This window comes from Papio anubis, unplaced genomic scaffold (assembly GCF_008728515.1).
Source record: "Papio anubis isolate 15944 unplaced genomic scaffold, Panubis1.0 scaffold1, whole genome shotgun sequence".
Classification (NCBI taxonomy): Eukaryota; Metazoa; Chordata; class Mammalia; order Primates; family Cercopithecidae; genus Papio; species Papio anubis.
In genome coordinates, this window is record NW_022159127.1 from 54,254 (window position 1) to 81,503 (window position 27,250).

General features: G+C 44.5%; 1 protein-coding gene across 8 annotated transcripts in view; it reads right to left on the reverse strand.

The window, feature by feature from the left end:
* Positions 1-27,250, reverse strand: part of ZBTB8A (zinc finger and BTB domain containing 8A) — a 67,873-nt gene that overhangs the window by 4,619 nt on the left and 36,004 nt on the right. For 4 of the 8 annotated variants that reach the window (XM_031661137.1, XM_031661135.1, XM_021938991.2 and 1 more), the window contains 2 exons: positions 6,321-7,144; positions 2,365-2,534 (listed from right to left, as the gene is read on the reverse strand). In XM_031661137.1, the coding sequence (XP_031516997.1) occupies positions 2,365-2,534; positions 6,321-7,143 (993 nt within the window). In that variant the 5' untranslated portion in view covers position 7,144. Of the gene's footprint in view, positions 1-2,364; positions 2,535-6,320; positions 7,145-7,429; positions 7,450-10,747; positions 10,893-27,250 lie in introns of those variants that run through there. The other 4 variants (XM_031661139.1, XM_031661138.1, XM_009204029.4 and 1 more) reach the window with 4 other exon arrangements.

The following is a 27,250-nucleotide window of genomic DNA, read 5'->3' on the forward strand; positions in this document are numbered from 1 at the left end:
AAGGAGACAAGAGCCAGTGTCAAGGTAGAGACTGTTCACTGGATAAAACTGAAAATTTGAGTATCAAAAAGAATAATAATTGTGGATCCAAACATAATAAACCAATACAAATTCCTGAGACCATCTGATATCTAAAAGTATAAGACCAGCAGGTGTGGTGGCTCACGCCTGTAATCCCAGTACTTTGGGAGGCCGAGGTGGATGGATCACTCAAGGTCAGGAATTCAAGACCAGCTTGGCCAACATGGTGAAACCCCACCTCTACTAAACATACAAAAACTGGCCGGGTGCGGTGGCTCAAGCCTGCCATCCCAGCACTTTGGGAGGCCGAGACGGGTGGATCACGAGGTCAGGAGATCAAGACCATCCTGGCTAACACGGTGAAACTCCGTCTCTACTAAAAAATACAAAAAACTAGCTGGGCGAGGTGGCGAGCGCCTGTAGTCCCAGATACTCAGGAGGCTGAGGCAGGAGAATGGCGTAAACCCGGGAGGCGGAGCTTGCAGTGAGCCGAGATCTGGCCACTGCACTCCAGACTGGGTGACAGAGCCAGATTCCATCTCAAAAAAGAGAAAAAAAAAAAAAACAAAAACTAGGTGGGCACCTGTAGTCCCAACTACTTGGGAGGCTGAGGCAGGAGAATTGCTTGAATCTGGGAGGTAGAGGTTGCAGTGGGCCAAGATCACGCCATTACATTCCAGCCTGGGCAACAGAGCAAGACTCTGTCTCCAAAAAAAAAAAAAGAAAGAAAGCAGGTATAGTGAAGACCCTCTCTGGTTGGACAGCAGCAACTAGACTGAGATCCCTCCAGACAAGGATTCAGTAATCACTGGTAGATGCTGAGTATCTGCAGTGGTGATTCTGACCTAGACACTTAAAATATTTATACAGTTTACATTATCTTTGGCTCTGAACAGACCGGTATATAAAAACATGTTAGACTAAGTGAATTAAAATGGAAATATAAAACTATTTACCATGAAAAGAATATACCCCACTTCAAGGTCTAAAAGGACAATAAAATCAATATATATAATTATGCTTTATGTGCAAAGTAAAAACACTAAGTTGGAGAAATTTTAAATATGGTAGAGTTGTGTGAAAATATTTTCCTCAGCAAATGAGATGATCCTAAAGCCCATAAATGTACTTTTTTTTTTTTTTTTTAAACACAGGGTCTCACTGTGTCATCCAGGCTGGAGTGCAGTGGCTTGATCTTAGCTCACTGTAACCTCCACTTCCTGGGTTCAGGCGATTCTTGTGCCTTAGCCTCCTGAGTAGCTGGGATTACAGGTGTGAGCTACCACACCACACTAATTTTTGTATTTTTGGTGGATGGGGTTTCACCATTTTAGCCAGGCTGGTCTTGAACTGAACTGGCCTCAAGCCATCTGCCCGCCTTGGCCTCCCAAAGTGCTGGGATTACTGGTGTGAGCCACTGCGCCTGGCCAAATGTACATATTTCTTAAGAAGTAAAATGATGGGTCAGGTGTGATGGCTCATGCCTGTAACCCTAGCATTTTGGGAGGCCGAGGCAGGTGGATCACTTGACCCCAGGAGTTCAAGACCAGCCTGGGCAACATGATGAAATCCCATCTCTACAAAAAATACAAAAATACAAAAATTAGCCCGGCGTGTTGGTGCAGGCCTGTAGTCCCAGCTACTCAGGAGGCTGAGGAGGAAGGATAATTTGAGCCTGAGAAGTTGTGGCTGCAGTGAGCTGAGATGATGCCACTGCACTCCAGCCTGGGCGATAGAGAGAGACCCTGTCTCAAACAAAACAAAACAAAACAAAACAAGGCCGAGCGTGGTGGCTCATGCCTGTAATCCCAGCACTTTTGGGAGGCTAAAGCAGGTGAATCACCTGAGGTCAGGTGTTGGAGACCAGCCAGGCCAATGTAGTGAAACCCCATCTCTACTAAAAATACAAAAATTAGCCGGGCGTGGCACACCCCTGTAATCCCAACTACTCAAGAGGCTGAGGCGGGAGAATTGCTTGAACCCAGGAGGCAGAGGTTGCAGTGAGCTGAGATTGTTGGCTGGGCAACGAGTGAAACTCCATCTCAAGAAAACAAAAACTCCATCTTAGCTAACACAGTGAAACCCTGTCCCTACTAAAAATCCAAAAAAAAAAAAAAAAAAAAGAAATTAGCTGGGCGTGGTGGCAGGCACCTGTAGTCCCAGCTACTAGGGAAGCTGAGGCAGGAGAATGGCGTGAACCCAGGAGGCAGAGGTTGCAGTGAGCCGAGATCCCGCCACTACACTCTAGCTTGGGCGACAGAGCAAGACTCCATCTCAAAACAAACAAACAAACAAAGAAAACAAAAAAGAATTAGTAAAACGATGAAAAAAAATCATACATACTGTTCGAAAATGGCTACTTAGATGGTCTAGTCTGCTAAATCTTTTTCCGCAGGCTTGACATGGATAGGGCTTTTCTCCTGTATGACAGCGAAGGTGGCGCTTTAGGTCTGCCTTCCGCTTCACCACATGTGGGCAGTACGGGCACTTGAATCGCATCCGGGGCAGATCATCTGTCAAGAGACGCTCTGATTAAATCATTGGAAAGTTCATAATAACAATTCTAATAACAGAAAGAATCCAATCCAACCCCACTGGAAACAAGAAAAAAATAAACTTAAAAAAAATTATGAAATAAAAAGAATGCACAAAGAGTTGGTGAGCCCAAAAAATAACAGATGAAAGAAATTTTATTAAGACTAGATTGTCAATGTAATTCTAAGTATAGAACTTTAACTTCAGTATTTGATATATTTAGAAAGTTGGGTAAATTCGGCTGGGCATGGTGGCTCATGCCTGTAATCCCAGCACTATGGGAGGCCAAGGCGGGCAGATCACAAGATCAGGAGATCGAGACCATCTTGGCTAACACAGTGAAACCCCTTCTCTGCTAAAAAATACAAAAAATTAGCCGGGCATGGTGGCAGGCGCCTGTAGTCCCACCTACACTGGAGGCTGAGGCAGGAGAATGGTGTGAACCCAGGAGGTAGAACTTGCGATGGCGCCACTGCACTCCAGCCTGGGCGACAGAGCGAGACTCCGTCTAAAAAAATAAACAAAAAATAAAAAAAAGCAAGTTGGGTAAATTCAGACTGATACAGACTGCCATGCTTTTTTTTTTTTTTTTTGGGATGGAGTTTCACTCTGTCGCCCAGGCTGGAGTGCAAGACGCAATCTCTGCTCACTGCAACCTCTGCCTCCTGGGTTCAAGCAATTCTCTTGCCTCAGTCTCTTGAGTAGCTGGGATTATAGACACGCACCAGAACGCCTAGCTAATTTTTGTGTTTTTAGTAGAGACAGGGTTTCACCATGTTGGTCAGGCTGGTCTCAAACTCCTGACCTCGTGATCCGCCCGCCTCTACCTCCCAAAGTACTGGGATTACAGGCGTAAGCCACTGTGCCTGGCCTGCCGTGCCTTTTTTTTTTTTTTTAATTTAATGCATTAGGGTCATTAGATTTTAAATGTAAAATAGTACTATATTTTAAAACTGTACACAATTTCGGCCGGGCGCGGTGGCTCAAGCCTGTAATCCCAGCACTTTGGGAGGCCGAGACGGGCGGATCACGAGGTCAGGAGATCGAGACCATCCTGGCTGACACGGTGAAACCCCGTCTCTACTAAAAAATACGAAAAAATAGACGGGAAAACTGTACACAATTTCAAAGTAAAAGTATTTAATATTTAAGCTTTTTTCTTGGAGGAAAATCACTTGAGGTCAGGGGCTTGAGACCAGCTTGGCCAACATGGTAAAACCCCATCTCTACCAAAAGTAAAAAAAATTAGCCAGGTGTGGTGGCGCATGCCTGTAATCCCAGCGGTTTGGGAGGTTGAGGTGGTAGAATCGCTTGAACCCGTGAGGTGAAAGTTGCAGTGAGCCAAGATTGTGCCACTGCACTCCAGTCTAGGCAACAGTGTGAGACCCTGTCTCAAAACAAAAAATAAATAAATAAATAAATAAATAATTATTGTTCAATTTAGGTATGACAATAGTATTGTAGTTTTTTTCTATACTATTTTAAGGACACATTCTGAACGATTTACAAGTGAAAACATATGATGTCTGAGATTGGTTTAAAAGTAATAAAGGGAGTGGGTTAGGGATAAGGATACAGACATGAGACAGGCCATGAGTTAGAGGTTGTGGGACTAGGTCATGGATGCATGGAGGTTAATTATACCATTCTCTTTTTACTTTTGTATATGTTTGAAACTTTTATAAAATAAAAATCAGGCTGGACACAGTGGCTCATTCCTGTAATCCCAGCACTCTGGGAGGCTGAGGTGGGAGGATCATTTCAGGCCAGGAGTTCAAGACCAGCCTGGGAAATATAATGAGACCCACCATCTCTACAAAATAGCAAAATAAAATAAAATAAATATGTAATCTGTATCTTACAACCTTGAGGAGTTTCATGTTAATATAATTTTCCTTTAAATTTACATGGAAACTATTAGGCAAATTTGTTAACTGATTAACTGGGGGGAAAATTGTATGATACGCATTTCTTATCCCTATTCTCTACTTCCAGAGTGAGGGAGGATTATTCTGAAACTGTCAACTTACATGATCTTTCTGCGTTTTACTATTATCATGAAAATGAGATGTCTCATGTTGCACATTGGTCCACTGTAGACTTACAGGACCAGTGTCATGGGTTGTATGTGAGGTGTTCTTTTTTGGGTGGGAGATGGGCTCTATGTTTCCTCTGCTGGTCTTTTAACTCCTGGGCTCAAGTGATGCTCTGCCTTAGCCTCCCCAGTAGCTAGGACTACAGGCATTCCTTAAAAAAAAAAAAATGATGTGTTGGGCGCAGCGGCTCATGCCTGTAATCCCAGCACTTTGGGAGGCCGAGGAGGTCAGATCACCTGAGGTCAGGAGTTCAAGACCAGCCTGGGAAACGTGCAGAAACCCCGTCTCTACTAAAAATACAAAAAATTAGCTGGGCGTGGTGGCAGACGTCTGTAATCCCAGCTACTCCGGAGGCTGAGGCAGGAGAATTGCTTCAACCCGGGAGGCAGAGGTTGTGGTGAGCTGAGATTGCGCATTGCACTCCAGCCTGGGCAACAAGAACAAAATTCCGTCTCAAAAAAAGAAGAAAAAAAATGTATTTGTATCTTTTTTTTTTTTTTGAGATGGAATCTCCCTCTGTCACCCAGGCTGGAGTACAGTGGCATGATCTCAGCTCACCACAACCTCCACCTCCCGGGTTCAAGCAATTTTCCTGCCTCAGCCTCCTGAGTAGCTGGTATTACAGGCGTGTGCCACGCCCAGCTTATTTATTTTGTATTTTTAGTAGAGACAGGGTTTCACCATATTGGCCAGGCTGGTCTTGAACTCCTGACTTTGTGATCTGCCTGCGTCATCCTCCCAAAGTGCTGGGATTACAGGCGTGAGCCACCGCGCCCAACCTGTGTTTGTATCTTAATAAGCTAAATATTCCTCTGAGTAAATACACAGAAAAAAAAAGACTATTTAAAAGTGAAAATATGTGTCTTAGAGATTGAACTATTTAGAAAAGAGCTTTAAACATTTAAGAGTAATCTAACCACCCACAGATACAGGTTTGAAAAATCATGGGTTCTGACTCTTAGTACTCTTATTATTTTGATTGTCATTATATTTATTCAATATTATTTTGAATTAAAAAATTTAAATCCACGTTTTATGAAACAAATTTCTTCTTCCTTTTTTTTTGAGACACAGTCTCGTTCTATTGCCCAGGATGGAGTGCAGTGGTGCAATCCCAGCTCACTGCAACCTCTGCCTCCCAGGTTCAAGTGATTCTCCTGCCTCAGCCTCCTGAGTAGCTGAGACTACATGTGTGCACCACTATGCCTGGCTATTTTTTTTTGTTTTTTGAGAAGGACTCCCGCTCTGTCACCCAGGCTGGAGGGCAGTGGCGCAATCTCAGCTCCCTGCAACCTCCGCCTCCTGGGTTCAGGTGATTCTCCTGCCTCAGCCTCCTGAATAGCTGGGATTACAGGCACATGCCACCATGCCCCGCTAATTTTTTTGTACTTTTAGTAGAGATGGGGTTTTGCCATGTTGACCAGACTGGTCTTGAACTCCTGACCTCAGGTGATCTGCCCACCTCAGCCTCCCAAACTGCTGGAATCACAGGCGTGAGCCACCACGCCTGTCATTACTAAATAAATTTCATTACAGAAATAGAACTTTTGAAAAAAATCACTTGCTTCAACTGCTTAGAGCACCTGAAACTAAGGGTGTTTTGACAGGAGACCGATTTATATAGCACTTTGGAACCTAGAGGAGGGGACTTATGCCCTTCTTGGGTACCTGGAAAACTTTTGGATGTGACATCAGATCCTTGACCGTACTGATAGCCAACAGGAGGAGAGTCCATTTCAGCATCAATTTGTGCTTGTTCTTCAGACTGGGAAACATGGCTGGAAGAATCAGATGTTCGTGCTTCTCGTTTGCTTGACTTATAATGAGTAACTTCAGAAGGCTGTGACAATCTCAAATGTTTGGTCTTTTTAATGGACTCTTTCCTTGGTTCATGCTTGGCCAAGGGTTGTTGAGTATTCTTCTGGGAGGCTGGATGATAATTATACTTATTCCAAGATTTTCCACTTATTATACCTGCTCCTTGCTCTGGGCTTAGGTGAGAACGTGGAGAACTGCTTCCTTCTTGCCAGCCACCACTATAAAAAGAGGAACGTTCTACACCATTAGAATTGGCATCTTTATCTGAGAGACTGAAATAGCGATCTTTTTCTTTCTCACTAATGTCTAAGGAAGATTTAATAAAAGTCTTACATACACTTATGACATCAGTCATCTGAAGGAAGCTAGCAGCCGACATCACTTCTATGACATTCTGACCAGTAAGAGACAGTTTGCCAGAATATACGAAGTCCAAGATAACTGTAAAAGTGTCAGGGGAGAAAGCCTGAAATGTAGCTGTGGTTGGCTGACTTGTCTCTTTTGAATTCTGAGAAAGAAGCATTTTAAAGTAGCCGCTACTAGCAAATAATACATTTCGATGTGCTTTGAAGACCTTCCCTTCAACTAGAATACTGCAGTCACAAAATACATCTTGCCTGCGCTGCTCGTTCAGTTGCTGCAGGAGGTGAGACTGATGAGAGGAGATCTCCATTCTGAAGAGGAAAAGACACGTGTGGTTACCAAAACCTACATTACAATTATTTTATTTTGTTTTGAGACAGGATCTTGCTCTGTTGCCCAGGCTGCAGTGCAGTGGTGTGATCAAAGCTCACTGCGGCTGGGCACAGTGGCTCACTCCTGTAAGCCCAGCACTTTGGGAGGCTGGGGGGGGGGGGGGATCACCTGAGGTCAGGAGTTCGAGGCCAGCCTGGACAACATGGTAAAACCCTGTCTCTACCAAAAATACAAAAATTAGCTGGGTGTGGTGGATTACACACCTGTAATCCCAGCTACTTGGGAGGCTGAGGCAGACGAATTGCTTGAACCTGGGAGGCAGAGGTTGCAGTGAGCCAAGATTGCACCACTGCACTCGAGCCTGGGCCACAGAGCAAGACTCCATCTCAAAAAACAAACACCCAAAAAACAAACAAATAAAAAATGCTCACTGCAACCTTAAACTCCTGGTTTCAGTGATTCTCCTACCTCAGCCTCTAAGTAGCTGGGACTACAGGTGTGCACCACCATGCCTGGCTATTTTTTTTTTTTTTTAATAGAGATAAGGTCTCGCTATGTTACCCCAGCTGGTCTCTAACTCCTGGACTCAAGCAATCCTCCTGCCTCAGCCTCCCAAAGTGAACAATCCTTTTCTAAGGTGAGTCAACTAAAATAATAATCAGAAGCCTCTTTTATTCCATTAAGAACTCTTTCTTGTTGGAGAATATAATTGCCAAGACACAGAAGATAATAGGTTTCAACACATCACTTAATACTAGATTGTTATCACCTGGGCACGGTGACTTATGCCTGTAATCCCAGCATTCTGGGAGGCCGAGGCGGGCAGATCACAAGGTCAAGAGCCAAAGATCATCCTGGCCAATATGATGAAACCCCGTCTCTACTAAAAATATGAAAATTAGCTGGGCGTGGTGGTGCACGCCTGTAGTCCCAGCTGTTCAGGAGGCTGAGGCAGGAGAATCGCTTGGACCTAGGAGGTGGAGGTTGCAGTGAGCTGAGGTCACGGCACTGCACTCCAGCCTGGCAATAGAGCAAGGCTCTGTCTCAAACAAAAACAAAAACAAAAAACCAAAAAAAAAAACCAAAAAAAACCTGAGACTAATTTTTTACAAAATTACTTGTTTTATTAGCAAAATTTATTGAACATCTTCTTCTTCTTTATTTATTTATTTTTTTTGAGACAGAGTCTTGCTCTGTAACCCAGGCTAGAGTGCAGTGGCGCGATCTCAGCTTACTGCAACCTCCACCTCCCAGGTTCAAGCGATTATCCTGCCTCAGCCTCCCGAGTAGCTGGGATTACAGGCACCCGCCATCGCGCCCGCGATCATGCCTGGCTAATTTTTGTATTTTTAGTAGAGATGGGGTTTCACCATCTGGCCAGGCTGGTCTTGAACTCCTGACCTCGTGATCCACCCGCCTTGGACTCCCAAAGTGCTGAGATTACAGGCGTGAGGCACCGTGCCCAGCCTTCTTTCATTTTTTAAATATAGAGATGAGGTCTCACTATGTTGCCCAAGCTGGTCTTGAACTCCTAGGCTCAAGAGATCCTCTGGCCTCAGCCTCCCAAAATACTAGGATTACAGGCATGAGCATGTTCAATAAATCAGGCCTTTTGCTATATGTTGAGCCAACACATTTGATTTTTGCCTTCATGTTGTTTTCAATCTAAAATGGTTATCAGACATTAAACAAAGACTCCAGCCCAGGGTGGTAGCTCATGCCTGTAATCCCAGCACTTTGGGAGACAGAGGCAGGAGGATAGCTTGAGCCCAGGAGTGAGAGAATAGGCTATTCAACATAGCAAGACCCTATCTCTACAAAAAAAATATATATATATATAAATAAATATATAAATATATATATTAAAAATATATATATATATATTTTTTAAATTAGCCAGGTGTGATGGAGGGCACCTGTAGTCCTAGCTATTTAGGAGGCTGAGGCAGGAGGATCACTTGAATCCAGGGGGTGGAGGCTGCAGTGAGCCATGATCACAACACTCACTGCACACCAGCCTGGGCCACAGAGACTCTGTCTCTGAAAAAGTTAAATTACAGGTGGCTCACACCTGTAATACCAGCACTTTGGAAGGCTGAGGCAGGTGGATCACTTGAGGTCAGGAGTTCAAGACCAGCCTGGCCAACATGGCGAAACCCCATTTCTACTAAAAAAAAAAAAAAAAAAATCGGGCATCGTGGCGCACACCTGTAATCCCAGTTACTTGGGAGGCTGAGGCAGGAGAATTGCTTGAACCCAGGAAGTGGAGGTTGCAGTGAGCCGAGATTGCACCATTGCACTCCAGCCTGGGCGACAGAGTGAGATTCCATATATATGTGTGTGTGTGTGTGTGTGTGTGTATATATATAGTTAAATTTAATTAAATTCAACAAAGACTTGTATGAAGTTACAATGACAAGTTAAGTGCTAAGAAAGAAAGAAGGTGCTATGAGTAGTATAAAGGGGCTATGAGTAGTATCCTAGCTTAGACTGAGATGGAGAAGGTTGGGGATACCTCTTTAGAAGTAACATTTAAACTGAGACCTCAAAGGTGAGCAGGAATTAGCCAGGTAGAGTGAGGAGAAAAATTTCTGGTTCCAGCAAAATAGTGGTGAAAACTTTTCTGCCACAAATCCCTAGAGATGCTGGATAAAATACAGCTGAAGTTTTTTAAAGGTGTGGCTGAGCTTGCAAGAAAGATGTAGAAATCCCTAGACGCCAGCTAAGCGGAGGCAGCACAGCCTGAGCTGTGTGGGCCAGTAATGGCTAAGGGACTAGGTCCTTACCAGTACCAAACTCTGATCTATTAGAGCTGACAGCTGGGAAGTTAGAACCCTCTGAGGACCACAACCTTAGTGAAAAGGGACTAAAAATTCTGACTGTCTAAGTCCAATGAGAAGGTAAAGAAAGTTTGTCTTTGCAGGGCCCTGGGTAGGGAAAAAAAGGCCCTAGGTGAAATACTGAAGCCCAGTGGTTTGCCTTGTGAGATTCTGGAGGCCAGATTTACTTTACCTGCTTGGTGTGGGAAATCTCAATCCGAAAAATTAACATAGGCCGGACACAGTGGCTCATGCCTGTAATCACAGCACTTTGGGAGGCTGAGACGGGCAGATCGCTTGAGCCCAGGAGTTCGAGATCAGCCTGGGCAACATGGTAAGATCCCCATCTCTATAAAAATAAATAAATAAAGTTTAAAAAAAGAAAAATTAACCTGAAAATTGATCCCGGGCTGGTAGTGCCTTCAGGGCACCTTGCAGAAGCAAATGTGACATTGCTTAGGAAGGGTGGGTCTCTGAACCCAAGCCAGACAGAAATAAGCTGTGCTTAAGCTGAATTCAAAATCATTCCCCTCTGTACACAAAGTGGGTAATTGCAAATATTGTACAAACATGGTATCAAGTATCTCCTATCTTAAAAACAGAGGCCGGGCGTGGTGGCTCACGCCTGTAATCCCAGCACTTTGGGAGGCCGAGGCAGGCAGATCACCTGAGGTTAGGAGTTCAAGACCAGCCTGGCCAGCATGGTGAAACCCCATCTCTACTAAAAGTACCAAAAAATCAGCCGGACATGGTGGAGCATACCTGTAATCCCAGCTACTCAGAAGGCTGACGTAGGAGATTTGCTTGACCCTGGGCGGTGGAGGTTGTAGTGAGAAGAGATTGCGCCACTGCACTCCAGTCTGGGCAACAGAGTGAGACTGCACCTCAAACAAACAGGCCGGGCGCGGTGCCTCACACCTGTAATCCCAGCACTTTGGGAGGCTGAGGCGGGCAGATCACTTGATGTCAGGATTTCTAGACCAGCCTGACCAACATGATGAAGCCCCATCTCTACTAAAAATACAAAAATCAGCTGGGTATGGTGGTGGGCGCCTGTAATCTCAGCTACTCAGGAGGGTGAGGCAGGAGAATCGCTTGAACCTGGGAGGCAGAAGCTGCAGTGAGCCGAGATTGCGACACTGCATTCCAGCCTAGGCGACAGAGCAAGACTGTAACTCAAAAACAAACAAACAGATGTGCCAACAAAAACTTCCCCTTTGGCCTGGGTGACACGAGACTCCGTCTCAAAAACAAAAAACCAAAAAAACTTCCCCTTGATTTCACATCTACTTTTGGCTTCTATTCCATTTTTCTTTTCAACTCCCTTTACACAAAATTCATTGAAATAGTTTTGTTCTGTTTTGTTTGTATTTGCTGTCTCTCTGTCTCTCTTGAACCCATTCCAGTCAGGTTTTCATCATCATCCATCAAAACCACTCTTTTTTTTTTTTTTTTTTTTGAGACTGAGTCTGGCTCTGTCCCCCAGGCTGGAGTGCGGTGGCCGGATCTCAGCTCACTGCAAGCTCCGCCTCCCGGGTTCACGCCATTCTCCTGCCTCAGCCTCCCGAGTAGCTGGGACCACAGGCGCCCGCCACTTCGCCCAGCTATTTTTTTGTATTTTTTAGTAGAGACGGGGTTTCACCTTGTTAGCCAGGATGGTCTCGATCTCCTGACCTCGTGATCCGCCCGTCTCGGCCTCCCAAAGTGCTGGGATTACAGGCTTGAGCCACCGCGCCCGGCCGACCACTCTTTTTTTTTGAGTTAGAGTCTCACTCTATCACCTAGGCTGGAGTGCAGTGGCGCGATCTCGGCTTACTGCAACCTCTGCCTCCCGGGTTCAAGAGATTCTCCTGCCTCAGCCTCCTGAGTAGTTGGGATTACAGATGCGTGCTACCACACCCAGCTAATTTTTGTATTTTTGGTAGAGATGAGGTTTCACCATGTTGGCCAGGCTGGTCTCAAACTCCTGACTTCAGGTGCTCTGCCTGCTTCGGCCTCCCAAAGTGCTGGGATTACAGGCGTTAGCCATCGGGACTGGCCAAAACCATCCTTTTTATGGTTATTAGTAACTTGCGTGTTGTCAAATCCAATGATCATTTCTTTGTCTTCATTTTGCCTACACAGTTGGTCATTGTCTTCATCCTAAAACACTTTTTTCACTTGACCACCAGGACACTACTCCTTCATGGCTCTCCTACCTCACCGGCTACTCCTTCTCAGTCTCCTTTGCTGGTTCTTCTCCATTTTCCTAATCTCCAAATTTTGGAATGTACAGGGTCTCAGGCCTCAAACATCTTCTCTACCTATATCGTTCCCTAGGGAGTATTTAGGATCCCATCCAGGCTCATAGTTTCAAACATCAAGCAAGCAATCAGTTCTGCACTGACACCAGCAAGTTGTCCTGTAATTCAATTCAATTCTAACACTATGTAACTGGAGAGAGCATCAGATCCCAGAGGTTGAAGGCTCAGTCCCAGAAGGCATCCCCCAACTTCTGATGCCAATTGCAGGCCCCAGCTTGTTTTATGTGTGCTTCTGACTAGCCAGCTATAAACTGGGGTTCCCATAATGCCCTCCTTAAGTTTGATTAATTTGCTAGAGTAGCTCACAGAACTTAGGAAAACACTTAAGTTTCTTGGTTTCTTATAAAGGATATTACAAAGGATATAGATGAAGAGATGCATAGGGCAAGGCACGTGGGAAGGCGCTTGGAGCTTCCACGCCCCCACCAAGTGCACCACCCTCCAGGAACCTCCACATGTTCAGCTATCTGGAAGCACTCTAAACCCAGGCCTTTTGGGTTTTATGGAAACTTCGTTATGTAGGCATGAATGATGACATCATTCGCCATTGGTGATCAAATTAACTTTTAGCCTCTCTCTCCTCCCCAGAGGCTGGGGGTGGGCTGAAAGTCCTACTTCTCTACTCCTGCTTGACCTTTCTGGTGACCAGCCCCAAACCTGAGGCTGCCACTCAGCCAGCAGTCAATTCATGAGCATACAAAGAGACACCACTTTGGAGATTCTAAGGATTTTAGTTGTATGCCAGGAAAGAGGGATGAAGACCAAACACATATTTCATAATATGATAGCATCTTTTTAAAAAAATTATTTATTTTAAATAAATAGAGACACAGTCTCACTATGTTGCCCAGCTTGGTCTCAAACTGGTGGGCTGAAGCAATCCTCCTGCCTTGGCCTCCCTAAATGCTGGGATTACAGGCATGAGCCACCACGCCCAGCCAATCACAGCATCTTAACATGTGCAAAACGATACTTTTTGTTCACCTCCATCCTAAATCTACCTTTCCTACACTCTTATCCATCTTAGGAAACGTAACCTCCATTCTACCAGCTGTTTAGATCAAAGACATTGTGTCATCTTTGACTCCATGTTGTTGGTTTCACCTTCAGAATAGCAAAATCCCACCACTTCTCTCCATGGCTGCTGCTGCCACCTTGATCCAAGTCACCATCACTTATCATCTAGAGGCTATTTGCTGAGATGGAGTTTTGCTCTTGTTGCCCCAGCTGGAGTGCAGTGGCGCAATCTCAGCTCACTGAAACCTCCGCTTTCAGAGTTCAAGTGATTCTCCTACCTCAGCCTCCCAAGTGGCTGGGATTACAGGCGCCCGCCACCACGCCCAGCTAACTTTTGTGTTTTTTTATTTTTTATTTTTTTTGAGATGGAGTCTCGTTTTGTTGCCCAGGCTGGAGTGCAGTGACAAAATCTCGGCTCACTGCAAGCTCCGCCTCCCTGGTTCACGCCATTCTCCTGCCTCAGCCTCCCGAGTATCTGGGACTACAGCCGTCTGCAACCACATCTGGCTAATTTTTTTGTATTTTTAGTAGAGGCGGGGTTTCACCGTGTTAGCCAGCATGGTCTTGATCTCCTGACCTCGTGATCCGTCTGCCTCGGCCTCCCAAAGTGCTGGGATTACAGGCGTGAGCCACCGTGCCTGGCCTAATTTTTGTACTTTAAGTAGAGACGGATTTTGCCATGTTGGCCAGGCTGGTCTCAAACTCCTGACCTCAACCGCCCGCCTCGGCCTCCCAAAGTGGCACCTGGCCCTAAAGGCTATTTTAATAGCCTCCTTGCAACTTCAGTCTAGTCTGAATACAGCAGCCAGAGTGATCCTTCTAAAACATAAGTGAAATCACATTACTCCTCTACACAAAACTTTCCAATGGTTTATCATCCAACTCCAAAGTTCTCATAAGCTAAAATGCCCTATATGATCTGCATGCTTCCCATCCCGGTACTTCTCTAACCTCATCTCCGCCATGCCTGGCTAATTTTTGTATTTTTATTATGTATTTATTTATTTTTCTTGAGACAGAGTCTTGCTTTGTCTCCCAGGCTGGAGTGCAGTGGCGCAATCTCGGCTCACTGCAACCTCGGCCTCCTGGGTTTGTGCAGTTCTCCTACCTCAGCCTCCCAAGTAGCTGGGATTACAGGCGCCTGGCTAATTTTTGTATTTTTAGTAGAGATGGGGTTTCACCATGTTGGCCAGGCTGGTCTCAAACTCCTGACCTCGGGTGGTCAGCCCACCTTGGCTTCTCAAAGTGCTGGGATTACAGGCGTGGGTCACCACACCCAGTACCGATTTTAGTTTTAATACAGTCAAATTTATCAATCAGTTAGTGGTATGCTTCTTCTGTATTTTAAGAAATCCTTCCCTATCTCAAGGACATAAAGAATTTTTTAAAGTTCTGTTTTTCACTTTTAGGGCTTTAATTTACTTCAATTTATTTTGTACATAGTATTCTAATTTTTTTTTCCATATAAACAACTTTTCTGGCACCATTTATTGAAAAGTTTATCCTTTCCCCACTATTTTGTTGTTGTTGTTTAATTTTAATTTTTTTTTTTTTGAGACGGAGTCTTGCGCTGTCGCCCAGGCAGTGGCGTGATCTCAGCTCACTTGCAAGCTCCGCCTCCCGGGTTCACGCCATTCTCCTGCCTCAGCCTCCTGAGTAGCTGGGACTACAGGCGCCTGCCACCGCGCCCAGCTAATTTTTTGTATTTTTAGTAGAGACGGGGTTTCACCGTGGTCTCGATCTCCTGACCTTGTGATCCGCCCACCTCGGCCTCCCAAAGTGCTGGGATTACAGGCGTGAGCCACCGCGCCCGGCCTGTTGTTGTTTTAAATGAGAGACAGGGTCTCACCATGTTGCCCAGGCTGGTCTCAAACTCCTGACCTCAAGTGATCCGCCCACCTTGGCCTCCCAAAATGCTGGGATTACAGGCATGAGCCCCCACACCCAGCCTTCCCCACTAATTTGTAATGGTACTACTGTTATACATCTAGTGTCCATAATTTATGGATCTATTGATGAGATTTTTATTCAGTTCACTTTCTCAATTTGCCTGTCTCTGCACCAACACTTCACAGTATTACCAAAACTTTAAAATGAGTTGCCCCACCTCCTCAAGTTTTTTTTTTTTGAGATGGAGTCTCACTCTCTGTTGCCCAGGCTGGTGTGCGGTGGTACAATCTCGGCTCACTGCATCCTCCAACCTCCAAAGTTCAAGCGATTTTCCTGCCTCAGCCTCCTGAGTAGCTGGGATTACAGACACACGCCACCATGCCTGGCTAATTTTTGTATTTTTAGTAGAGATGGGGTTTCACTATGTTGGCCAGGCTGGTCTCGAACTTCTGACCTCGTGATCCACCCGCCTTGGCCTCCCAAAGTGCTGGGATTACAGGTGTTGAGCCACCAGGCATGGCCTCAAGTAACATTTTTTTCAAAAATGCTGTTGACCCTTCTACCTCATAAATATTAGCATCAGTTTGACAAGCTTCATTATTGTATTGAACTTCTAGATTAATTTAGGGGAGAATTCACATCTTTACAATGTTGAGTCTCACCATCCATGAACATGGTATAATTCTCCATTTATTCAGGTCTTTCATACTCTTCAATGTTATTTTCTCTGTTAAGATCTTACATATTTTTGTTAGATTTATTCCTACTGCTCATAGATTTTATTGCTATAATGAATGGGCACTTTTTTTCCTACTGCATTATTACTGGTTTATAGGCATACTATTCATATTTGTATATTAATCTGGTATGTAGCAACCTCTCTTATTAGCTAAAGTCTCTTATTAATTCTAATGGTTTATCCAAAGATTTTCTGAGTCCAGGTGCTATAGCTCATACCTATAATCCCAGCACTTTGGGAGAACAAGTTGGAGATCATGAACCAGAGGAGTTCAAAGAAGCGGCCCACTAAGGCAACAGGAGACTCTGTCTCTACAAAAATAAGAAAATAGCACATATCTGTGGTCTTGGCTACTTGGGAGGCTGAGGTAGGATTGCTTGAGCCCAGGAGGTTGAGGCTGCGGTGGTTGCTGCACTTCAGCCCACAGACCTCCAGAGTAAGGCTCCTTCTCAAAAAATAACAAAATTTTCTTTTCTGAGGCAGGCTCAGCTCTATCCTAGGCACGCTGGAGTGCTGATGCGGCGGGATCTGGCTCGCTACCAAGCCTCCGGGTTCCTTCATTCTCCTGCCCTCCCAGCCTCTGGCGAGATAGCTGGGACTACAGGCCAGCCACCTAAATGCGGCCTAGTTTGTTGTTGTTGTTTTTGCTGTTTTGTTTTTGTTTTTGAAACACAGAGTCTGGCTCTGTAGCTGGAGGCTGGAGTCACGGTGTGGCGGATCTCCAGCTCACAAGCTCCGCCTCCCGGGTTCCGCGCGCCGTTCTCCTGCCTCCAGCCTCCCGGGTAGCCTGGGACTAGGCGCCCGGCTAGTTTTTTGTATTTTGGTAGGGCCGGGGTTTCACCGTGTTAGCCAGGATGGTCTCGATCTCCTGACCTCGTGATCCGCCCGTCTCGGCCTCCCAAAGTGCTGGGATTACAGGCTTGAGCCACCGCGCCCGGCCCAACCCAAAGATTTTCTGAAACATTCTTCGTAGATAATTATGCGTCTGCAAATAAGGAGTTTTATTTCATGTAGTTCCATTTCTCTGCCTCATTTCTTATATTTGTCCTACTGCATGGGCTAGGATCTCCCATAAAGTGTGGAACAGAGGCCATGACAGCAGGTGTCACTTGCTGAATGGAAACACTGCTAAAATTTAACTACTAATAATGATGCTTAGGCTGGGCATGGTGGCTTACATCTCTAATTTGGGCACTATGGGAGGCCAAGGCAGGAGGATCACTTGAGGCCAGGAGTTTAAGATTTGAGACCAGCCTAGGCAACAAAGTGAGATCCTGTCTCTAGAAACAAAACAAAACAAAAATTAGCTGGGCATGGTAGCATACACCTGTGGTCCCAGCTACATGGTATGCTGAGGTGGTGGGATCCCTTGAGCCCAGGAGGTCAAGGTTGCAGTGATCCTTGTTTGTGCCACTGCACTCCAGCCTGGGCAACAGAGACAGACTCTATCTCAAAAAAAAAAAAAAAAAAAAAAAGAATGATGACGTTTAATATAGGAGTTTGATTGGTACCCTTTGTTTTCAATTTGCTAAAACTTAAAAAATCATAAATTAGAGCTAAAATGTATTAAATGTTTATTCTGCATTTATACGTTTTCCCCTCTTTGTATATTAGTTTCCTAGGGCTGCCATTAACAAAGTACCACAAACTAGGTAACTTAAAAAAATATAATTTTATTGTCTTGCAATCTGGAGGCTAGAAATCCAAAATTAAATTGTCAACAGGATCATGTGTTTTCTGAAACCTGTAAGGGAGGAATCCTTCTTTATTTCATTCTATCTTCTGGTGGCCCTAGGTGTTCCTTGGTTTGAAGCAGCTTATCCCCAATCTCTGCCTCTGTCTTCATATGGCCATCTTCTCCCTGCATGTGTGTCTCTCTATCATTACAAAGTATTCTGTCCTCCTTGGTCAGGTGTGGTGACTCACACCTGTAATCCCAGCACTACCTCGGAGTAGCAGGCCTACCTCGGAGGCCTACCTCGGAGGCCGAGGTAGGTAGATCACTTAAGGTCAAGAGTTCGAGACCAACATGGTCACCATGGTAAGATCAACATGGTGAAAACCTCTCTTTAGTAAAAATACAAAAATTAGCTGGGTATGGTGGCAGGCGCCTGTAATTCCAGTTACTTGGGAGGTTGATGGAGGAGAATCGCTTGAACCTGGGTGGCAGAGGTTGCAGTGAGCCAAGATCCTGCCACTGCACTCCAGCCTGGGTAACAGAGTGAGACTCCGTTTCAAAAACAAAACAAAACAAAACCCAAAGTATTCTCTCCTCACATCTTCACACTGTCTTCTCATAAGGACACCAGTGATACTGGATTAAGGGTCCACCCTACCCTAGTGACCATATTAATTACATCTTCAATGGCCTTATTTCCAAATAAAAGACTGTAGATTAGGACTTAATCATATTATTTTGGGAGAACAAATTTAACCCAAAACAACCTGTTAAAATGGTATATTACATTAATGGATTTCTTGGATGATGAATGACCTTTGTATTACTGGAATAATCTAATCCAGTCTTTACCTATGAGTAAGACTATATTAATGCCTCACCATCTGAACTCCCACCCCAGACCACCACCAGATTCAGTCACTTAACCTGATTTTTTTTTTTTTTTTTTTTGAGACAGGGTCTCACTCTGTCACCCAGACTGAAGTGCCACTGGCACAATCTTGGCTCACTATAACCTCTGCTTCCCAGGTTCAATCAATCCTCCCACCTCAGCCTCTAGAGTACCTAGGACTACAGGCGTGCACCACCATGCCTGACTAATTTTTTGTATTTTTAGTAGCAATGGGGTTTCACTATGTTTCCCAGGCTGGTCCCAAATTCCTGGGCTCAAGCAATCCACCTGCCTCAGTCTCCCAAAGCGGTGGGATTACAGGAATGAGCCACTGCACCTGGCCTGAGCGGTTATTTTACAAATACATTAACTACTACTCAGTACTGTATGAAAGTTATAAATATGAACATATATAGAGATGAAGACCCTATAATGAATTAGTTCCCAAGAGTTCTGTCTATAATGAAGTTTCTTCCATGTTTAATATAGGCCAGGTTCTACTAGTAATGGGTTTCGAAATCCCAAATCTCCCAGAAATTATTAAATAAAAAAGACTGAGTCACTTAGCTAGGGATTGGACCTTCACATTATCATTATGTGCCCCAAGATCCAGCTTTTGCTGAGTGCTTATATGACCTTGTTTCTGGAGTACAGACAAACCCAGGATACTGTGCTAACAGAGACATAATATATGCATGGTTATGTCGGACAAGTGTGAAACAAGACATCTGGGAATATTGCTACAGAAGAATTAAATCAATGCCTAATCTTTTACAGGTTGAGTATCCTTTTTTTTTTTTTTTTTGGAGACAGTTTCGCTCTTGTTACCCAGGCTAGAGTGCAATGGCACAATCTCATCTCAACATCCGCCTCCTGGGTTCAAGCAATTCTCCTGTCTCAGTCTCCCGAGTAGCTGGGATTACAGGAATGCACCACCATGACCAGCTAATTTTTGTAGTTTTAGTAGAGACAGGGTTTCTTCATGTTGGTCAGGTTGGTCTCGAACTCCTGACCTCAGGCGATCTGCCTGCCTCAGCCTCCCAAAGTGCTGGGATTACAGGCGTGAGCCACCGTGCCCGGCCAGGTTGAGTATCCTTTATCCAAAATGCTTGGGACTAGAAGCATTTTGAATTTCATATTTTTTTTTATTTTAGAATATTTGCATTATACTTAGGTTCAGCATCCCTAATTGGAAAATCCAAAATCCAAAATGCTTCAATGAGCATTTCCTTTGAGCATCAGGTTAGTACTCAATAAGTTTTAGATTTTGGAGCATTTCAGATTTCGAATTTTTGGGTTAGGGATACTCAACCTGTATTAGCATATCCCCTCAGTTAAAATATAGTAATTCCTCTGTTCTCTTTGAAACAAGGTAGTTGGGTCATGACTACATTTTTTTGATACGATAAATAATGCTTAATATGGTTTGGCTGTGTCCCCACCCAAAATCTCATCTGGAATTGTAATCCTCATGGGTGGCACCAGGTGGAGGTAATTGAATCATAGGCGCAGTTTCCCCCATGCTGTTCTCATGACAATGAGTGAGTCTCACGAGATTTGATGGTGTTATAAGCATCTGGCATTTCCTCTGCTGGTACTCACTCCATCCTGATGCCCTATAAAGAAGATGCCTGCTTCTCCTTCACCTTCTGCCATGATTGTAAGTTTCCTGAGACCTCCCCAGCAATGAAGAACTGAGTCAATTAAACCTCTTTCTTTTATGAATTACCCAGTCTTTGGATCAGTGTGAGAACAGACTAATACAATGCTGCAACAAATATTTTTGCAGGCCAGGCACGGCGGCTCACGCCTGTAATCCCAGCACTTTGGGAGGCTGAGACGGGTGGATCACCTGCGGTCAGGAGTTTGAGACCAGCCTGGCCAATGTGGCAAAACCCCATCTCTACTAAAAATACAAAAATTAGCCAGATGTATTGGCGTGCGCCTGTAATCCCAGCTACTCTGGGATAGACTGAGGCAGAAGAATCGCTTGAACCTGGGGGGCTGGAGGTTGCAGTGAGCTGAGATCTCACCATTGCACTCCAGCTTGGGCAACAAGAGGGAAACTCTATCTCAAAAAAAAAAAAAAAAAAAAAATTTTTTTTTTTTTTGCATATACATCCTTGAGCATTGTTATGGTTTTAATGTCGCTACAAACTCATGGAACAGTATTAAGAGGTAGATTAAAGAGGTTATTAGGTCATGTGGGCACCTTATTCATGCATGGATTAATGCCGTTATCTCGGAAGTGGGTTAGTTAGCATGGGAGTGGGCTCCTGCTAAGAGTTTGGCCCCCTTGTTGTCTCTCTGTGTTGCTCCTGTACTTCCTTGCCATGGGATGCCTTCCACCATCTGATGATCCTTGCCAGATGCTGGCATCAGAGCTGTGAGTCAAATAAACTTCTGTTCTTTATAAATTACGCAGTCTGTGGTATTCTGTTATAGCAACAGAAACAGACTAAGACAAGCATTTAGGACATAATTTGATTCCTAGAAGTCCAGTTGTTAAGTGGGTACTGACAAACGGCCTTCCAAAAACACTATCAATTTGTATCTCCGTTATTATTATTATTATTACCATAGGACAGTGCCCTTTTCCCCAGTATTTTCATTAACCCTGAAAATTCTCTTGCTCTCTTTTTTTTTTTTTCAAACAGAGTCTTACTCTGTTGCCCAGGCTGGAGTACAGTGGTGCGATCTTGGCTCACTACAACCTCTGCCTCCCAGGTTCAAGCGATTCTTGTGCCTCAAGCCTCCCTAGTAGCTGGGACTACAGGTATGTGCCACCGCGCCCAGCTAATTTTTTGTATTTTTAGTAGAGACGGAGTTTCGCCATGTTGGCCAGGCTTGTCTCAAACTCCTGGACTCAAGCGTTCTGCCTGCCTCCCAAAGTGCTGGGATTATATACAGGCATGAGCCACTGTGCCCAGTCAATGCTCTCTTAAAATTTTTTGTTTGTTTTTTTCTGTTTGTTTTTTGTTTTTTTGAGACGGAGTCTCACTCTGTAGCCCAAGCTGGAATGCAATGGCGCGATCTTGGCTCACTGCAATGTCCACCTCACAGGCTCAAGCGATTCTTCGATCCACCCACCTGGGCTTCCCCAAGTTCTGGGATTATAGGCGTGAGCCACCATGCCCTGCCTCCCTTTAAAATGCTGTCCCATCTACCCTTACAGAAAAATACCAGGAAGTATCAATACTATTATTTAACATTGTCCTGGAAGTACTAGCCAATGAATTAGACAAGATAACTAACTACAATGTGTGAATATTAGAAAGAATGAATTATTATTACTGCAGGTGATACTGTATATCTATAAAGTAAAATCAGAAAACCATAAAAATAAAATTCTTTTCCCATGTTGGAGTAACTGGTACTAGACTTGGCCTTCTGCTATAAACAATTAGAAAAACCGAACAATACATGAAAAAAATTATTTTCAGACAATGAAATCAGGGAGTATGGGACTGTGATCCCTGAGAGAATGGAACCAAGTGAGGTATGTCCTACTATTACTTTGGCTTTCTGGACTGGAATACAGGAAGAGAAAAATCACACTGAATGGAGCAGAGATCAGTGTTTAGGAGCATGAGGTGCCTGGAAGTTTGAGGCAAAGTACCAGAGAAGCAGCAACTATGCAAAGAGATCAATAACTCTTCACAGGAGTCCTGAGTTTCTACGAGCAGAAAAATTCCCAGAGCTCACACACAGAGAGTTGGAAGATATTTAAGTTGTTGGTTTTTTTTTCTTTTCCCCCCAACTTTTTTTTTGTTTTTGAGATGGAATCTTGCTGTGTTGCCCAGGCTGGAATGCAATGGTGTGATCTCAGCTCATTGCAGCCCTCTGCCTCCCAGGTTGAAGTGATTCTCCTGCTTCAGCCTGCTGAGTAGCTGGGATTACAGGCGCCTGCCACCACGCCTGGCTAATTTCTGTATTTTTAGTAGAGATGGGGTTTCACCATGTTGGTCAGGCTGGTCTTGAACTCCTGACCTCAGGTGATCCACCCGCCTCAGCCTCCCAAAGTGCTGGGATTTTAGGTGTGAGCCAGTGTGCCTGGCTGATATTTAAGTTTTGACCAGTCAGAGTAAACATTGTTTGCTGAAGCTGAACATCCAGGGCATAAAGTAGAGACCCTGGAAGAGTAATATCTTAGTAAAAGGACTAACCTAACACAACAGTAAAGATAACTCTAGAACTGCCCCAAAGCTTAAAAACAAGCCTCAAAATCAAGCTGATTCATTAACAAATTAACGAGTAAACCAAAATTCAATTAAGACAGACAACAAAAACCAGATACTCAAAAATATATATTTATAGTGTCCATCATTCCATAACAAAATGATTAGTCACAATGGCGTGAGGCTGTAGTCCCACCTACTTGAAAAGCTAAGGCAGCAGGATTGCTTGAGTCCAGGAGTCAGAGGCTGCAGTACGCTATGATCACACCTGTAAATAGCCACTGCACTCCAGCCTGGATAACATAGTGAAAGCCTGTCTCCATAAATAAATAAATAAATAAAACATTTTTTTTAATCAGAAGGAAAATTAGTCGATAGAAACAGATCTAGAAAGAGATGCTAGAGTTAGCAAAGAAGGATGTAAAAGCATTAACTATACATATACTCAAATATTTTTTTAAAAATGAACATATTGAAAGATATAAAAATAGTCAAATAAAATTTCTAGAAATTAGGGCCGGCCCAGTGGCTCACGTCTGTAATCTCAGCACTTTGGGAGGCTGAGGCGGGCAGATCACTTGAGGTCAGGAGATGGAGACCAGACTGGCCAACATGGTGAAACCCCATCTCTACTAAAAATACAAAAATTAGACTGGATGTGGTAGCTCAGGCCTGTAATCCCAGCACTTTGGGAGGCTGAGGCAGGCAGATCACCTGAGGTCAGGAGTTTAAGACCAGACTGCCCAACATGGCAAAATCCTATCTCTACAAAAACACACACTCACACACACACACAAAATTAGCCAGGAGTGGTGGCATGCTCCTGTAATCCCAGCTACTTGGGAGGCTGAGGCAGAAGAATTGCTTGAACCCGGGAGGTGGAGGTTGCAGTGAGCCGGGGTTGTGCCAGCCTGGGCGACAGAGCGAGACTCCATCTCAAAAAAAAAAAAAAATTAGCCGGGCACGGTGGCATGTAAGTGTAATCCCATAATCCCAGCTGCTGGGGAGGCTGAGGCAGGAGAATCACTTGAACCAGGAGGCAGAGGTTGCAGTGAGCTGAGCTCACACCACTGCACTCCAGCCTGGGCAATAGAGCAACACTCCCTTTCAAAAAAAAGAAAAAAAAATTATAGAAATTAAAAAATACAATATCTGGGCTAAGTGAAGTGGCTCATGCCTATAATCCCAGTACTTTGGAAGGCTGAAGCAGGCAGATTACTTGAGGCCTGGAGTTTGAGACCGGTCTGGTCAACTTGGTGAAACCCCCTCTCTACTAAAAGTATAAAAATTTTAGCAGGGACGGTGGCAAACACCTGTAATCCCAGCTACTCGGGAGGCTAGGGCATGAGAATCATTTGAACCTGGAAGGTGGAGGCTACAATGAGCTGAGATTGTGCCACTACACCGCAGCCTGGGTGACAGAGAAAGACTCTGTCTCAAAAAAAAAAAAAAAAAAAAAGAATACAGTATCTGAAATTAAAAATGCACCAGATGGGCTTACCAACGGATTATAAACTGCAGAAGACAATTCCATGAATTTGAAGACATACAGTGGAAATTATCTGAACTAAAGTTAAAAAAAAAAGACTAATGGGAGGGCTCAGTGGCTCAAGCCTATAATCCCAGTACTTTGGGAGGCTGAGGCAGGTGAATTGCCTGAGCTCAAGAGTTCAAGACCAGCCCAGGCAACATAGTGAAACACCTGTAATCCCAGCTACTGAGGAGGCTGAGGCGTGAGAATCGCTTGAACCTGGAAGGCAAAGATTGCAGTGAGCTGAGATTGTGCCACTGCACTCCAGCCTGGGCAACAGAGCAAGACTCTCTCAAAAAGAAAACAAAAAAGGACTGACAAAAAATGAACAGAGACCAGGCATGGTGGCTCACATCTGTAATCCCAGCACTTTGGGAGGCCAAGGCGGGCAGATCACCTGAGGTCAAGAGTCGAGACCAGCCTGGTCAACATGGTGAAACCCTGTCTTTACTAAAAAATACAAAAAATTAGCCTGGTGTCTTGGTGCACACCTGTAATCCCAGCTACTAGGGAGGCTTAGCCAGGAGAATCGCTTGGACCTAGAAGGTGGAGGTTGCAGTTAGCTGAGATCATGCCACTGTACTCCAGCCTGGATAACACAGCAAGACTCCATCTCAAAAAAAAAAAAAAAAAAAAAAGAGACTGGGCATGGTGGCTCATGCCTGTAATCCCAGCACTTTGACAGGCCAAGGCGGGCGGATCACTTGAGGTCAGGAGACGGAGATCAAACTGGCCAACATAGTGAAACCCTGTGTCTACTAAACATACAAAAATTAGGCTGGTTGTGGTGGCTCAGGCCTATAATCCCAGCACTTTGGGAGGCCGAGGCAGGCAGATCACCTGAGGTCAGGAGTTTGAGACCAGCCTGGCCAACATAGTGAGATCCCATCTCTACTAAAAACACAACAATTAGCCAGGCATGGTGGTGGGCACCTGTAGTTCCAGCTACTCAGGAGGCTGAGGCAGAAGAATTGCTTGAACCCGGGAGGCGGAGGTTGCAGTGAGCCAAGACTGCGCCATTGCACTGCAGCCTGGGCAACAAGAATGAAACTGTCTCAAAAAAAAAAAAAAAAAAAGAAAAAGAACAGAAAAGAAAAGAAAAAAAAAAGAACAGAGCTTTAGTGAAATGTGGAACAATATCAAATAGTCTAATATATTTGTAACTGAGGTTCCAGAAAAGGTGGGGACAGAAAAAATATTTGAAGACAGTGAAAAACAGAAATATACCACTGTAAGTTTCTTATAATAAACATGAGAAGTTGGCAAACTTTCACTTAAAACGCCACACAGTAAATATTTTTGGCTTTACAGGCTATGTGGCCTCCATTGCAACTACTCAACTCTGTCCTTACAGCACAAAATGTGTCATATTTATGTAGACATTTTGGACTTGATGAAAAAATATGTAAATGAATGACCATGGCTATGTTCCCATAACACTTTATTTACAAAAGCAGGTAGGTATTCAGGCTTGGCTTGAAGGCTGTAGTTTGTGAAACCTGCTATATATGAAGCCCTATAACATGTGATGAGTAATAAGTGAAGTGCATATTGTGATGAGGGAAAATGTGTATTAAAACCCTGAGAACAACTACTAAAAATAAGACAGAGATTAAGTTGGCCGGGCGCCGTGGCTCAAGCCTGTAATCCCAGCACTTTGGGAGGCCAAGGCGGGCGGATCACGAGGTCAGGAGATCGAGACCATCCTGGCTAACATGGTGAAACCCCGTCTTTACTAAAAATACAAAAAACTAGCCGGGCGAGGTAGCGGGCGCCTGTAGTCCCAGCTACTCGGAGGCTGAGGCCGGAGAATGGCCTGAACCTGGGAGGGGGAGCTTGCAGTGAGCCGAGATCGCGCCACTGCACTCCAGCCTGGGTGACACAGCGCGAGACTCCGTCTCAAAAAAAAAAAAAAAAAAGACAGAGATTAAGTTAATAAGCCAATAGTGGAGATGAAACAGAATACTAAAAAAGTGCTCAATATTCTTTTTGTTTGTTTGTTTCTGGGATAGAGTCTCAGTTTGTTGTCCAGGTTGGAGTGCAGTGGCATGATTATAGCTTTACTGTAACCTTCAACTCCTGGCCTCAACTCCTGAGTGATCCTCCCACCTCAGCCCCCTGAGTAGCTGGGACTACGGGAGACCACCATCATGCCTAACTAATTTTTAAAAAAATTTCTTGCAGAGATGGGGTCCTGCTATGTTGCCCAGGCTGGTGTTGAATTCCTGGCCCTAAGCGATCCTCCCACCACAGACCCTCAAAAGTATTGGGATTATAGGCGTGAACCACCTCAATATTCTTTCACTGAGGCAAGATAAAGAAAAGAAAAAGAACAAAAGATGGGCCGGGCGTGGTGGTTCACGCCTGTAATCCCAGCACTTTGGGAGGCTGAGGCGGGCAGATTACGAGGAAAGGAGTTGAGACCAGCCTGGCCAACACAGTGAAACCCCATCTCTACTAAAAATACAAAAATTAGCCAGGCGTGGTGGCGAGCGCCTGTAATCTCATCTACTCAGGAGGCTGGAGCAGGAGAATCACTGGAAACCAGAAGGCAGAGGTTGCAGTGAGCTGATATTGTGCCACTGCACTCCAGCCTGGGTGAAAGAGCGAAACTCTGTCTCAAAAAAAAAAAAAAAAAAAGAGAAAAGGAACAAAAGACATTTAAAAAGTTGGCATAAATAGAAAACAAATAGCAAGATAGTACACTTAAATCCAACTATATTAATAATTATATTAAATATTAATAGTCTGAGCTCCATTTAAAAAGGACATTATCAGGCCAGGCATGGTGGCTCATGCCTGTAATCCCAGCACTATGAGAGGCCAAAGTGGGAGAACTACTTGAGGGCAGGAGTTCAAGACCAGCCTGGGCAAAACAGAGAGACAACCATCTCTACAAAATATGTAAAAATTAGCTGGGCATGGCGGCATGCAACTGTGGTCCCAGCTACTGATGGGGCTGAGTTGTGAGGATCACTTGTGTTTAGGAGGTCAAGTCTGCAGTGAACCATGTTATTACCACTGCAACTCTAGCCTG